The sequence below is a fragment of the Kogia breviceps genome, chromosome 3 (assembly GCF_026419965.1).
Source record: "Kogia breviceps isolate mKogBre1 chromosome 3, mKogBre1 haplotype 1, whole genome shotgun sequence".
NCBI lineage: Eukaryota > Metazoa > Chordata > Mammalia > Artiodactyla > Physeteridae > Kogia > Kogia breviceps.
Window position 1 is genome coordinate 29,182,389 of NC_081312.1, and position 13,249 is coordinate 29,195,637.

At 40.8% G+C, this 13,249-nt stretch overlaps 1 protein-coding gene across 4 annotated transcripts in view; it reads right to left on the reverse strand.

Annotated features, from left to right (window-relative positions):
• Positions 1–2,511: 2,511 nt before the first annotated feature.
• The window catches only part of PSEN1 (presenilin 1), an 83,341-nt gene continuing 72,603 nt past the window's right edge, over positions 2,512–13,249 (reverse strand). For all 4 annotated transcript variants that reach the window (XM_059055875.2, XM_067028196.1, XM_067028197.1 and 1 more), the window contains 2 exons: positions 8,612–8,730; positions 2,512–6,987 (listed from right to left, as the gene is read on the reverse strand). In XM_059055875.2, coding sequence (XP_058911858.1) covers positions 6,832–6,987; positions 8,612–8,730 — 275 coding nt within the window. In that variant the 3' untranslated portion in view covers positions 2,512–6,831. The remainder of the gene's footprint in view (positions 6,988–8,611; positions 8,731–13,249) is intronic.

The following is a 13,249-nucleotide window of genomic DNA, read 5'->3' on the forward strand; positions in this document are numbered from 1 at the left end:
TCTCCCAGGCCTGCCTTAGAGATAGCACAGACACGGAGGGAATCAGGGTGAAAGCAGACACCCTCTTGGCATCCTCAGACCTTGCCCCTGGCCCTGTGCAGCTTACCCAGCTTAGGAAAGCCCTTTCCCTCCCACTGGGATGGTACAGTACTCAAGCCTGATGACCTTTTCAAACTGGATGACCTTCTGGCTGGGTTTGGCGTCTCAGAAATAAGACTTCCCAATGAGATTCCACGATGGCGGAAGTTGGCGGGGAGGTCATTTTCAACATCTCAGAAAATCTGAGGAAATCACACATTCACATCTATCTGGCTCAAGCAAGTTAAAACTCAAGTCATTTGACTCAACATTTATGCTATCTTATGGCAGATGTAGGTAAATCCGATTAGTAAACAGAAAAACGAATTATTTACCAAATGAGTTATACAGTTCTTGGTGGACAAAATCTCTGAAAATCTAAGTGCAGGATAAAGTTCCAAAAAAATCTCTCCTCAGTTTCCTTGACAGGTATGTGATAACCTTACTGGGAGAGGATGCACCAACCCTTAAAAAACTCACTTAATTTCAGGTATTTAAGTGTAGTATAAACATTTTTATCTAGCTGCCAGTGTTGTTTCCACTTTTAAATCATCCTTGTATGTACACCTTTGAGTTTAGTGGTTCTTGACTAGGTCTGCGACCCAAGAAAACGAATCCAATCAGAATTTCACCCTCGGTCCACTTCGAGGTGTTCTATGGGTAAAAGGGTAACAAAATCCTTTTCTCTTTTGCATGAGGAATTGACCTTGGGTTACTACATAATTAAAACAGTTTTAGGGGAAAAAAAGACAGAGGCAGCAAGAGTATGTCACCCTTTCTCCCAAGAATTAAGACTCTCCCATCTTGGTTTCTGAGGCTCTTCCATCTCCCCCCATTAAAGGGTCTGGCATACCAGGAACAGAAGGGCCAGCCCGTGTACGAGAATCAATCTTTGTCAAGAATAAAAGCCCCTGTGTTGAAAGGTCCCTGTGGTAGGTCAGGTCATCATCCTCCACGGTTTCTAGAAGTTATTTAATGAAGGAGGTATAGTCTAAGTAAAAATGGAAACAGATTTAGTTAACAAATTAGGTTTCCCTCTGAGTAAATCAACTGAATTCAAAATCCAGTTATCCTTGGATGTCTCCCACGTTCCTTCTTCCTGATTTTGTTTTTAGCGGATGCTCTTTGTCTTCTTGCTGATTCAGATTCTTCCCTTGTTCCCAAACTTGGTTCAAACCTTATGCTGCTGGAGGAAACTCTGCTTTTAAACCCTGTCTTTTGTGGATCCCTCCTTACTCTGCTTTCCCATTTAGATCAGGTAGTGAGCCAACATTGTACTTGCCTGTACTCGAGCATGCTGTTTCACTTTTAACCAGATCCTAAGCTGTTGGTGGGCAGGGCCTCCTCTGACTCTGACCCACAGAAGAATCCCCAGGGAGAGTGGCTGTGTTACAAAAAGCTGTGGTGCTTACCTAGTGATGCAGGAAATCCAGCCTCATTACTCCTGCTTCTGTCTGCTTGAGGACATTCTTCCTTCTCATCGAGAGCACCATTATCAGGGCCCCTAAGAATCAGATACCTATCAGCTGACGAGGACACGTCATGAGGCTGCTCTGGCAGACTCTAGTGACACTGCCTATGAGATTCATAAAAGCAAATGATGCTTCTGATCCCCATAGGAGGGAAAGACACCTTCTTTGCTTTTTTTTATAGTTTATGTTTCTTTGCTTTTTTTTTTTTTTAAACATCTTTATTACCTTCTTTGCTTCTTGATGCCCTTGGCCAATGTACCCAGGAACACATCTGCCACCTCTCCTCTGCTTCTTCTGAAGACAAATAGGCCAACTCTGGTTTTTCTGGCACAAACTTATTTTTGACCAATAATTCCCAACACCGTGTATGCAATTCACTGTTTAGAAACAAAAGGCTTTGTAGAGTTTTAGGGGTAGAGTGATAGGACAACCTATGCTCTACCAGGTCAATAAAAGTAATGTTGCTTTTTTCCATTCATGTGGCTTATGTAATAATTTTTAAAAGATAATCCTCTAGCTTATGAAATATCTACACTGTACTACAACATACATCCTATAAGTTATTTTGATAGTCTTTACATTAATTTGAGTTAGATGTTTTCTAGAAGAAACATTTTTCAGAAACTAAGTGTTAAGAATAGTTGAAGGCTTCCCTGGTGGCACAGTGGTTAAGAGTCTACCTGCTAGTGCAGGGGACATGGGTTCGAGCCCTGGTACAGGAAGATCCCACATGCCGCAGAGCAACTAAGGCCGTGCGCCACAACTACTGAGGCTGTGCTCTAGAGCCCGCAAGCCACAACTACTGAGCCCACATGCCACAGCTACTGAAGCCCGCGTGCCTAGAGCCCGTGCACCACAACGAAGAGTAGCCCCTGCTTGCCGCAACTAGAGAAAGCCCGTGTGCACCAACGAAAACGCAATGCAGCCAAAAATAAAGAAAGAAATAAATTTAAAAAAATAGTTGAGACTTTCCATAAATAGATTTAATATCGTACCCTTCAGAGATGTGGCCTGATATAATCCATACCACTTTATTATGAGTGAACGATGGAAACAATGCATTTGTGTTTCTAAACTGTTTCCTGATAATCGCTGAATAGTTTTCAGTTACATATGATAATACTTTCATGTAGGAAAATTAGCACAACTGGAGTCAGGCGGTCTTTATTAATTTGACAAAAAACAGGAAAATCTGCACTCATCTATCAAAATTATATCTTACCAAGAATTTGAAAGGTATTTAAAAAAGATGTATTCACAGTCTGTCTGAATCATGTACAAATCAGTGTCTGTAGAAGCAAAAGCCAGACAATGAACACACGAGGGTAAATGATCCCACTGAAACCCACACCCCAGCACCTTGAAAGCACCATAAACACGACAGTCCTGTACTCAGTTCCAATAGTTGACTTGGAAACTGTCCTGTTGCAGCACTTACTTATTTTAAAAGGAAAACTGCTTCCTGGGAAGTCCTTCCTGCTACACAGACCAGGCTGAAGTGCTAACACCAGATTCCAGGGCCCAGGGTGGACCCAACTACTTCCTCAGGGCAACGCTGAAGCTGTCCGAGGCCCTGGGGAAGAGCTTAGACATTCAAGAAGGGAGCTCACTTCAGCACCAGGCTGATCTTTAATGCACAGATCTGAGGTGTTTCTTGCCAGAGGAGAGGACTGTTCCAATGATGCTATTCAGATGATTTGGGATGTGAGCGTGATGGTGGCCTTGCTGGGATACCCTGCTCTGCAGCTTCAATGAGGGTTGTGAAGAGCTGAAACCACTGTTTTTAATCTCCTGTGTCTGGGGAATTTAAAATGAGGCAAGAAGATCACAAGGATCACTTCTTGGCTCAAATTTATGATGATGTTTCATCCCAGGGCAAAACCAAACAACCAGTTTTCAAGTCTCTTCCCAAACTCAGCGTTCAGGATCCTCTTGGGAGTTGAGAATGACAAAAGCAAATCTAAAGAAAAAGGAGTACTTTACTGGAAGGACTGGTTTCTGGAAGACTCAAGTCACCATTTTATAACATCAGTTTTATAAGCCCTCAATAAGTTACCATGAAAAGGGGTTACTGACAGGTAGCTAATATTTTAGAGAAGTTAAAGCTGGTATTTACCAGAAAACAAGAGACTACAGCTACATTCTGAGGTTACACCTTACTCATTTTTGCATCCTTAGACTCCAGCACCATGCCAGCAACACAGAAGACATTGAACAAAATTTTTCATAGTGGTTTCTGAGCTCATTTTCTTCAGGGCTAGATCATGAATGGGCAAATACGCAAGGCCAGGCACTGGGGTTCAGGATCAGAGTCTTCCTTGAGATGTCTGACCCTGGAAGATCTTAAGTGGTAGTTCTGTCTCACATTTTACAAAATACAATCAAGACTACATATATAAAGTTTGTTGAGGCCAAGTAAAGGGCAAGTACTAAACATATTATTTGTTTGGGCATCTGTTATGGAAGGAGGGTTTTTAAAATCAAGGGACACTTTGCAAAATGGGGATCCGTGAGTTTAAAAGTAAAAACACCACCTCATCAGTTGTTGTTTCTGTAGTGAAATCAATAAATTGTTCACTTATGATTTTCTTTCAAGTTGCTTAGAAAGCTTCAACTTTTTCTGATCAAGATAGTTATTTACAGTGAGAGCTGTGATCTCAGGACCACACACTAACCTGGTGAGAATCAAAAACAGAAGCGATCCCTTCCTCTTTGAAAAAAAATCCTCCAAATATGGTTGGTATTTCCATAGGCTAGTCTGTGGCAACATTCTGTATGTAAACACTCTCTATTCTTCTGTAGGCAAGTCAGACACAGACATCAGTGGTTGCCCTTCTTCCTACTGTCCTCCCCTTTTCATTAAGCAGGTCAGCTGGGCTGGTCAGGTTTTATCATTTGTTCTGTCTGGTTCCACAGCCACCCCTTGCCCCTGGGTGAGGGCGCATCCTCAGTGGAATTCCTACTGTTTTCTCTGGTGACAATCGATTTTTCATGGTGGAAGACTAGCATTTTGATATTTCAGAAACAACTGAATTGACTCTAAGAAGGTTCAAAGGAAAAGTCTGTGTCTGAGACCGGTGCTTTTTAAAGAAATAAGATGTATTCTCTCTCTGCTGAGATGTGGTTCCATCTTGCAGAAGGTGACAGGTCTATTGCAATCTTTCTACATAGGACAGCAATACATAGGATGGATTTGAACACAATCACACACACCACACACCCTCTTCGGAGATAAGCCCTTCATGAAAGACACAGCATGTTTGGGATCCTCACACAAATAAACTACTCTAGGTCAGGGCTCCTCCCTTCAGGACTGCTTCAAATCTTCAAATCACACATTAGTGTTCAGGTGGCTTTGCTGTAACTGTTGAACTGCATGTCCTCCTGGAAGATAATACCCACACTGTCACATATCTGAGGAGAAAAAGAAAATCTTGGGAAAAAGGGCCTAAGAGGAGCCAGTTTTTACACACAGGTTAGTACTGGCACACCACTCCTAAAGTTAGTTTCTTATCAGAAATATTCCATGACAGAAAACAAATACTCTAAACTCCAAGGAGAACCCCAAACCAGATCAAATGATGGCCGGAGAGACAGCAGCAGGAAACAGGGAAGGCTGGCCTCTCTTCAGCCACAAGGAGAAACTCAGTTTCTCTCAAATGCTTAGAGTCTGATCACCATGGCTGAGGGCTGTCCGTGGTAAAAGAGGGGGTGTGCCCCAGAAAAGCTTCATCCAGAGGTGCCGTGTGCCCGCAGGCGGCGGCTCTGTTCATGTGCATTGTGCAGCTGAACTGCACAGGGCCTGAACCCTGCAGCCCAATTCTCACAAAGGTAGATTGAAACGAAAGGTAACGCAGAAGGGAAAACACAAAGCGCCCATCGTGAGGTTCTTGAGGAATCACTTGGATCCCCTCCTTCCCAGGCCCTGAGCTCATCTTGTCCCATTGGCTGTTGGAGGCCCCTCCTCTCTCCTCTTGGCCACTGGTTCTCCCCCCAACCCTTGGTTCTCCCACAGCTCACCAAGTGAAGTGAAAGCCGTCTCCAAGCTTTGTACTGATACAACTAACTCATAAACGTTATAAACCACCAGCTTTTGGCTATTGGTTCCAATTCTGACCTACTGTCAAGAGACAATGGGTTGTAGTTAAAAAGAAAAGACAAACCAGGACAGAAAGTGCTTCACCAGCCATCTTACTCTTCTTTAATCCTACTGTCTTTGGGCACATTGCATTTGCTATTTAAGAAAGTACGACAGCAAGGCTGGTAGCATTGACTCATGACACATTCTTTGCACCACACACAGGGCAAAATCCTAGAACAACTGGATCACCTGCTTCCACAACAGAGCTGTCTTATTCGCTGTACAGGAGAAGTGCTTGTGAGGGGAGTACCGGGAGAGAGACGGAAGGAGGGAGGGACCTGGGGGCAAGTGAACCTACAAGTATGCCTAAAAGTTAGGAATTTGGTGGAAAATCCAGAATTTACCCAAGGGTAGTAGGGAATTGTTGAGTTATAGTTCCACTCTTTCCAGAAATAAATGACTGCATTTGGAACCTGAGGTTAAGACTTTTAAGATAAAGCAACCTCAAATAAGTTCAGACTGGCCTTGGGAAGAAATGGCAGCCATAGATGGTAATGAGCTTCAGTGCTTGAGAACAAGAAGTGTCAAAATCAACCTACACCTCTGACTTGACTCAGGTGAAAAAAAGTCTTATTTTAAAATGGTAAGTCTGCAGCAAAAAATCTGAAAGTTTGAGCCCCTTTCCATCTGTCCATTTTGCTCTGGTGCCTGCTCTCCTTACAGTATCTCCCGAAAAGTTTCAGAATTCAATACAGATTTATTAGGTTGACTTTCAACATGTAGTTTAAGATGAAGAGTCCTGTTTGGTTTAAACCATTTCATTTAACCTCTTGGTAATGGTAGTCCTGAGAGTCTGCAGCGTTGGTAAAATCCACCTGTGACCAAAGGTCAACCTGCTGGTGGGAGCACAGCAACTTTCTGGCCCATCACTTTGCCTTGTTCTTGTCCCTCAAACCCAGCAGTTTCTGCACTGGGGGACTCAGTCCACCACAATGACATGTTCAAAACCATTTTCTGTAGATACCTCCTTCCAACGCCCAATAGTGCAGGTGGTCAGGAAGACTTGGAAGGAAGCTGCAAAAAGTCCAGCTGGGAATCTTGACTTTGTTAGATGTGGACACAGGAAAATCACCTTTGTCCTCCCCAGATTTTTATTATAGTCAAAGGAGAAAAATCCATGAGATTCTAACTGCAAATATGCTAGATATAAAACTGATGGAATGCTAATTGGTCCATAAAGGGTTGCACAAGATAATCTGTGGCAAAGTAGAAAACAAGCCCAAAGGTGATAGAGATTGGAAGAGCTGGCAATGCTTTCTTGAAAATGGCGAGGAGCAATAATGTAAGGCACAAACCCTGTGGAGAAAAGGGGAAAAGACACAAACCCAGACATAACTATGCAAGTATTTTGTGCAAATCAACTCAATCACAAGTCTCAGTTTTAATTTAGTTAATTCAATACAATCCTTTGACGTTAACGTTTAGAACAAAATTTTTTCATTAAATCTGGAAACAACATTTATTTTCCTTTGCAACAGAGATCATTATCCATACATTGTTGATATTTCATTCCTAATTCTAGGGAGGGAATAGAATCTGAAAATAAGTAAAATTATTTTTGAAAACAAACAATACTGAAATTTCTATCTAAACTATTGGGTTGGCTACTGTAGATTAAGTTTGGCTAGCTAAACATCCCAGAGGTGAAGAACATTCTTTATGTTGTCTGGGGGCAAAAAGGTACTCATGGAATAAACCAATAAAAGTTTGTTTATAAAGTGTATACTGTTTTCTTATAAACACAGAGCAGCTATATAATACACCCCATTTTTTGGTATACTTTTTTTTTTTTTTTTTTTTTGCGGCACGCGGGCCTCTCGTTGTGGCCTCTCCCTTTGCGGGGCACAGGCTCCGGACGCGCAGGCTCGGCGGCCATGGCTCACAGGCCTAGCCGCTCCGCGGCATGTGGGATCTTCCCGGACCGGGGCATGAACCCGCGTCCCCTGCATCGGCAGGCGGACTCTCAACCACTGCGCCACCAGGGAAGCCCAATACACCCCATTTTTTATCCTAGTTACTGAGACATTAACTATAAAGTCTGGAGGGTGAGCTGCATTTAAGGTTTATCCAAAGTAAGTAATTTTCTTCTTAAAAGCTTTAACACATCCAGAAAACTAACCTCAGAAGAGAAATAAAATAAATGAAAATCCTAACTGGTCATATGATTAAGATAAATCACAAGTGTAATCATAAAATAAATGCATAAGTAAAGGCTCTCGCCTAACCTCTCATCCAACTTCACTCACATATATCAAAGATATCACATCTTTAGCAAAAATAGCAATAAGAAATATGAATTATTTACTTAAATCATTATCTTGAAAGCTTCAGGCTCACGTTGTAGCACTATAAGCAAAATCTATGTGTGATTGTGCACTGAGTTAGCTTTTCTTGCCTCATACTTACTGCCCAAAGGACACTGTATGCTTCAGGTCATGGCCTTAAACACAATACCACCACCAAACGCAGACTAAGTGAGGATCTGCTTACCCCTTTAAGACTGATCTAATTCCTTACATTATCTATGCTGCTGAGCTTGAAGCAATGGTTCCTACTCAGAGGTACTTACCAGAATTTCCTGGGGAACTTTAAAAAAAATACACAATTAAAACAAATTAAATATTCGGTTGGCCAAAACCGAATATTTTGGGTTTTCCATAACATCTCATGGAAAAGCCTGAATGAACTTTTTGGCCAGCCCACTAATATCTCAGGGTAGAGACCCACAGTTTTAAAAGCTCCGAGGTGATTTTAATGTGTGGCCAGGTAGAGAATTACTCAGGTGAGGTCCAATTATTTGTGTTTTAAAAAAAGCTCCCCAAGTGATTGGAACACTCAGCCTGGCTGGGGTTAAAAGGACCACCTTTTAATCAGAATTTTGAGATGAGTTCTGACATGTTTTCAATCCGTGTATACTTACAATTAATATGGCTACAAAACAGGCTATGGTTGTGTTCCAGTCTCCACTGGCTGTTGCAGAAGCTTTACCAACCAGAACGCTGTAGAAAATGAAATCTCCTAATCCAAGTTTTACTCCCCCTAAAAAGGAAAGATTATGAATATAAAGTCTGTCACTCTTAAAAAAAAGAAAGTTTGTCACTCTTTGCTATGACTTCACAGTTCAAAACTGTCATTGCCCCCCACCCCTCATCCTATGCTGAATGAGAAGTCAGTAAATGATATCATACAAAATTAGGCTTTAGCTACGTTTTCCTTTTCTTTTTTGGTTTTCTATAACAGGAGGTTCAGATGTTTATGTGGCTAACTCTGGTGTCTTAACAGTAGATGCTGCTGTTATATAGAAAAAATAATAACAATAAATAATAATTGTCATCTACTGAATGCCTAGTTTATACCTGCACTTGTTCTAATAAATCCTCACAAGAACCCCTATGAGATAGGTATCATCTCCTTTTTTTTGAAAAACAGCTTTACTGAGGTATAATTTATATCATAAAATGCACCCACTGTAAAATGTACAACTCAACGACTGAAAAAATTTAGAGTTGTGCAACCATCACCACAATCCATCATATTTCCATCACCCCAATTAAGATACCTTGTGTTCATTTACAGTTAATCTCCACTCCCCTCCCAGGCCTTAAGCAACCACTGATCTGCTTTCTAACTCTATAAATCTGCCTTTTCTAGACACTGCACAGAAATGGACTCATACAATATGAAGTCTTTTGTGACTGGCTTCTTTCATTTAACATAATTTTTAAAAATTGAAGTATAGTTGACATACAATGTTGTGTTAGTTCCAGGTGTACAACAAAGTGATTCAGATATATATATATATATTTTTTTTTTTCCAGATTCTTTTCCATTATAGGTTATTACAAGATACTGAAAATAGCTCCCTGTGCTATACAGTAGGTCCTTGTTGTTTATCTACTTGAAATATAGTACTGTATATCTGTTAATCCCAAACTTCTAAATTATTCCCCCTGCCCCACACTTTCCCCTTTGGTAACTATAAGTTTGTTTTCTATGTCTGTGAGTCTATTTCTGTTTTGCATGTAAGTTCATTTGTATCATATTTTAGATTCCACATATAAGTGATATCATATGATATTTGTCTTTCTCTGTCTGATTTACTTCACTCTGGATGATAATCTCTAGGTCCATCCATGTTGCTGCAAATGGCATTATTTCATTCTTTTATATGGCTGAGTAATATTGCATTGTGTATATATACCACATCTTCTTTATCCATTCTCCTGTCAATGGACATTTAGATTGCTTCCATGTCTTGGCTATTGTAAATAGTGCTGCTATGAACGCTGGGGTGCATGTATCTTTTTGAATTAGAGTTTTCGTCTTTTCCAGATATGTGCCCAGGAGTGAGGTTGCAGGATCCTATGGTAGTTCTATTTTTAGTTTTTTAAGGAACCTCCCTACTGTTCTCCATAGTGGCTGCACCAATTTACATTCCCACCAACAGTGTGGAAGGGTTCCCTTTTCTCCACACCCTCTCCAGCATTTATTATTTGTAGACTCTTTGATAATGGTCATTCTGACTGGTGTGAGGTGATACCTCATTGTAGTTTTGATTTTCTCTAATAATTAGTGATGTTGAGCATCTTTTCATGTGCCTGTTGGCCATCTGTATTAACATAATATTTTTTAGGTTTATCCATGACATTGCATGTGTCTGTAGTTTGTTGCTTTTCACTGGTGAATAGTTGATGGACATTTAGATTGTTTTCAGTTTGGGGCTTTTATGAATAATGCTGCTACGAATATCAGTGCACACATCTTTGTGTGGGCAGACTGCTTTCATTTCCATCGGGTAGATTCCTAGGAGTGGCACTGTTGGGTTATATGGTAAGTTTATGTTTAGCCTTTTGAGAAACTGCCAAACTGTTTTCCATACTGGCTGTACCACTACATTCCCACCAGCAGTGCACAAGGGTCCCAGTTTCTTCAGTCCTCACCAGCACTTGGCATTGCTGTCTTTTTGATTATAGCCATTCTGATTCATGATGTTGAGTATCTTTTCATGTGCTTATTAGCCATTATGTCTCTCCTTTGGGGAAATATCTACCCAAAGTGTTACCCTACTTTTTAATTAGGTTATCTTCCTATTACTGAGTTGTAAGCATTCTCTGTATACCCTAACTATAAATCCTTTAACAGGATTTGCAATGATTTGCAAATATTTTCTCTCAGTCTGTGGCTCCTTTTCCTTTTCTTAATGGTATCTTTTTTTAAAAAAATTGTGGTAAAATACACAGTTCAGTGGCATTAAGTACATTCATATTGTTGTACTACCATCACCACCATCCATCCACGGAACTCTTCATCTTGCAAAACTGAACCTCTGTACCCATTAAACAGTAACTCCTCCTTCTTCTCTCCCTCCAGCCCCTGGAAACCACCATTCCACTCTCCATCTCTGAGTTTGACTACTCCAGGTATTTCATTTAAGTAGAATCATACAGTATTTGTCTTACTGTGACTGGCTTATTTCACTTAGTATAATGTCCTGGCTCATCCATGCTGCAGCATGTATTGGATTTTCCTTCCTTTTTAAAGCTGAAAAATATCCCATTGTATGTATATATCACATTTTGTCTATCCATTCATCAGCCAGCGGACACTTAGGTTGCTTCCATCTCATGGCTATTGTGAACAGTGCTATGAACACGGGTATATTAATACTACTTCTCTCTCTCTTTTTTTTTGGCCTCTCTGTGTGGCTTGTGGGATCTTAGTTCCCCAACCAGGGATCAAACCGGTACCCTCTGCAGTGAAAGTGCATTGTTCTAACCACTGAACTGCCAGGGAATTCCCTAAATACTTCTTCTCTTAATGGTATCTTTTGAAGTGTGAAAGTTTTCAATTTTGACAAAGTCCAATCGATCAATTTTTTCTTCTATGTATCACTGTTATATTAAGGAACTCTTTGCCCAACCCAAGGTAATGAAATTTTTCTCCTACGTTTTCTTCTAGAAGTTTTAGAGTTTTACCACTTACATTTCAGTTTATGACCAATTTGGGGTTAATTTTGGATTGTGTGCATGATGGACAGGGTGAGACAGGGGTTTCCATTCATTCTTTTGCATGTGGATATTCAATTGTCCCGGCACCACTTGTTGAAAAGATTATATCGTTTTGCCATTGAATTATTTTCGTACCTCTGTAAAAAATCATCGATCATAAATATAAGGCTTTACTTCTGGACTCTCAGTTCTGTTTCTTTGATTTATATGTGTGTCCTTGACTACTATGGCTTTAGAGTAAGTTTTGAAAACAGACAGTTTAAGTCCACCAACATTTTTCTTCTCTTTCAAAATTGTTTTGGGTATTCTAAGTTCTTTACACTTCCAAAAAATTTTAGGATCAGCCTGTAGAAATTGACAAGCTGATCCTAAAATGTACACAGAAATGCAAAGGCCCTAGGTTTTCTGTTGTCAAACATTATTTTTAACTTTTCAATTTCTTTTCAAAATGATAAACAAAACTATGTATTTAAAAATATGCTTTGGACTTCCCTGCTGGCACAGTGGTTTAGAATTCGCCTGCCAACGTAGGAGACATGGATTCGAGCCCTGGTCCGGGAAGATCCCACATGCCGCGGCGCAACCAAGCCCGTGTGCCACAAATACTGAGCCTGTGCAGAGCCTGCGAGCCACAACTACTGAGCCTGCATGCCACAAATACTAAAGCCTGCAAGCCTAGAGCCTGTGCTCCGCAACAAGAGAAGCCACCACAATGAGAAGCCCGCACACTGCAACGAAGAGTAACCCCGGCTCACCACAACTAGAGAAAGCCCGTGTGCATCAACAAAGTCCCAACACAGCCAAAAATAAATAGATAAATTTATTTTTTAAAAAAAGTTCCACAATAAACATGTACTGTTTTTAAAAAAATTATAAAATAAATAAATAAATAAATAAATAAAAATATGCTTTGACTTGGGTCTCAACAGTAACTCATTAAGCTTTATTACTGGCTTTTACCTTTCTGGTTGTTATGTAACTATTCCTAACTGAAGTGTGATCCTGATCTTAAAGTTTTGCTGCCTGAGTTACAGAAACTACTTCTGGAAGATAGGTGTTGAGGGCCTTGAGAAGCAGAGTCTGCAGGAGAAAGGGGCAGAGTTTTGATTAATAAGATCTTACTGAGAGGGACTTCCCTGGTGGCGCAGTGATTAAGAATCCGCCTGCCAATGCCGGGGTCATGGGTTCGATCCCTTGTCCAGGAAGATGGCACACGCCACAGAGCAACTAAGCCTATGCACCACAACTACTGAACCCACGTGCCACCACTACTGAAGCCAGTGTGCCTAGAGCCCATGCTCTGCAACAAGAGAAGCCTGCGCACCGCAAAGAAGAGTAGCCGCCACTCGCCACAAGTAGTGAAAGCCCGCCCACAGCAACGAAGGCCCAACCCAGTCAAAAATTTTAAAAAACATCTTACTGAGAAACCATTGTTCTTTTTAAATCGTGGAAGCCAGAGCAAAGTCTTCCATAGTGGAAAAAATAAACATACAACCCTGAACTCGGACGCTATGAATTACATGGTCAGTTACCCTTTAACTTGCTAACAT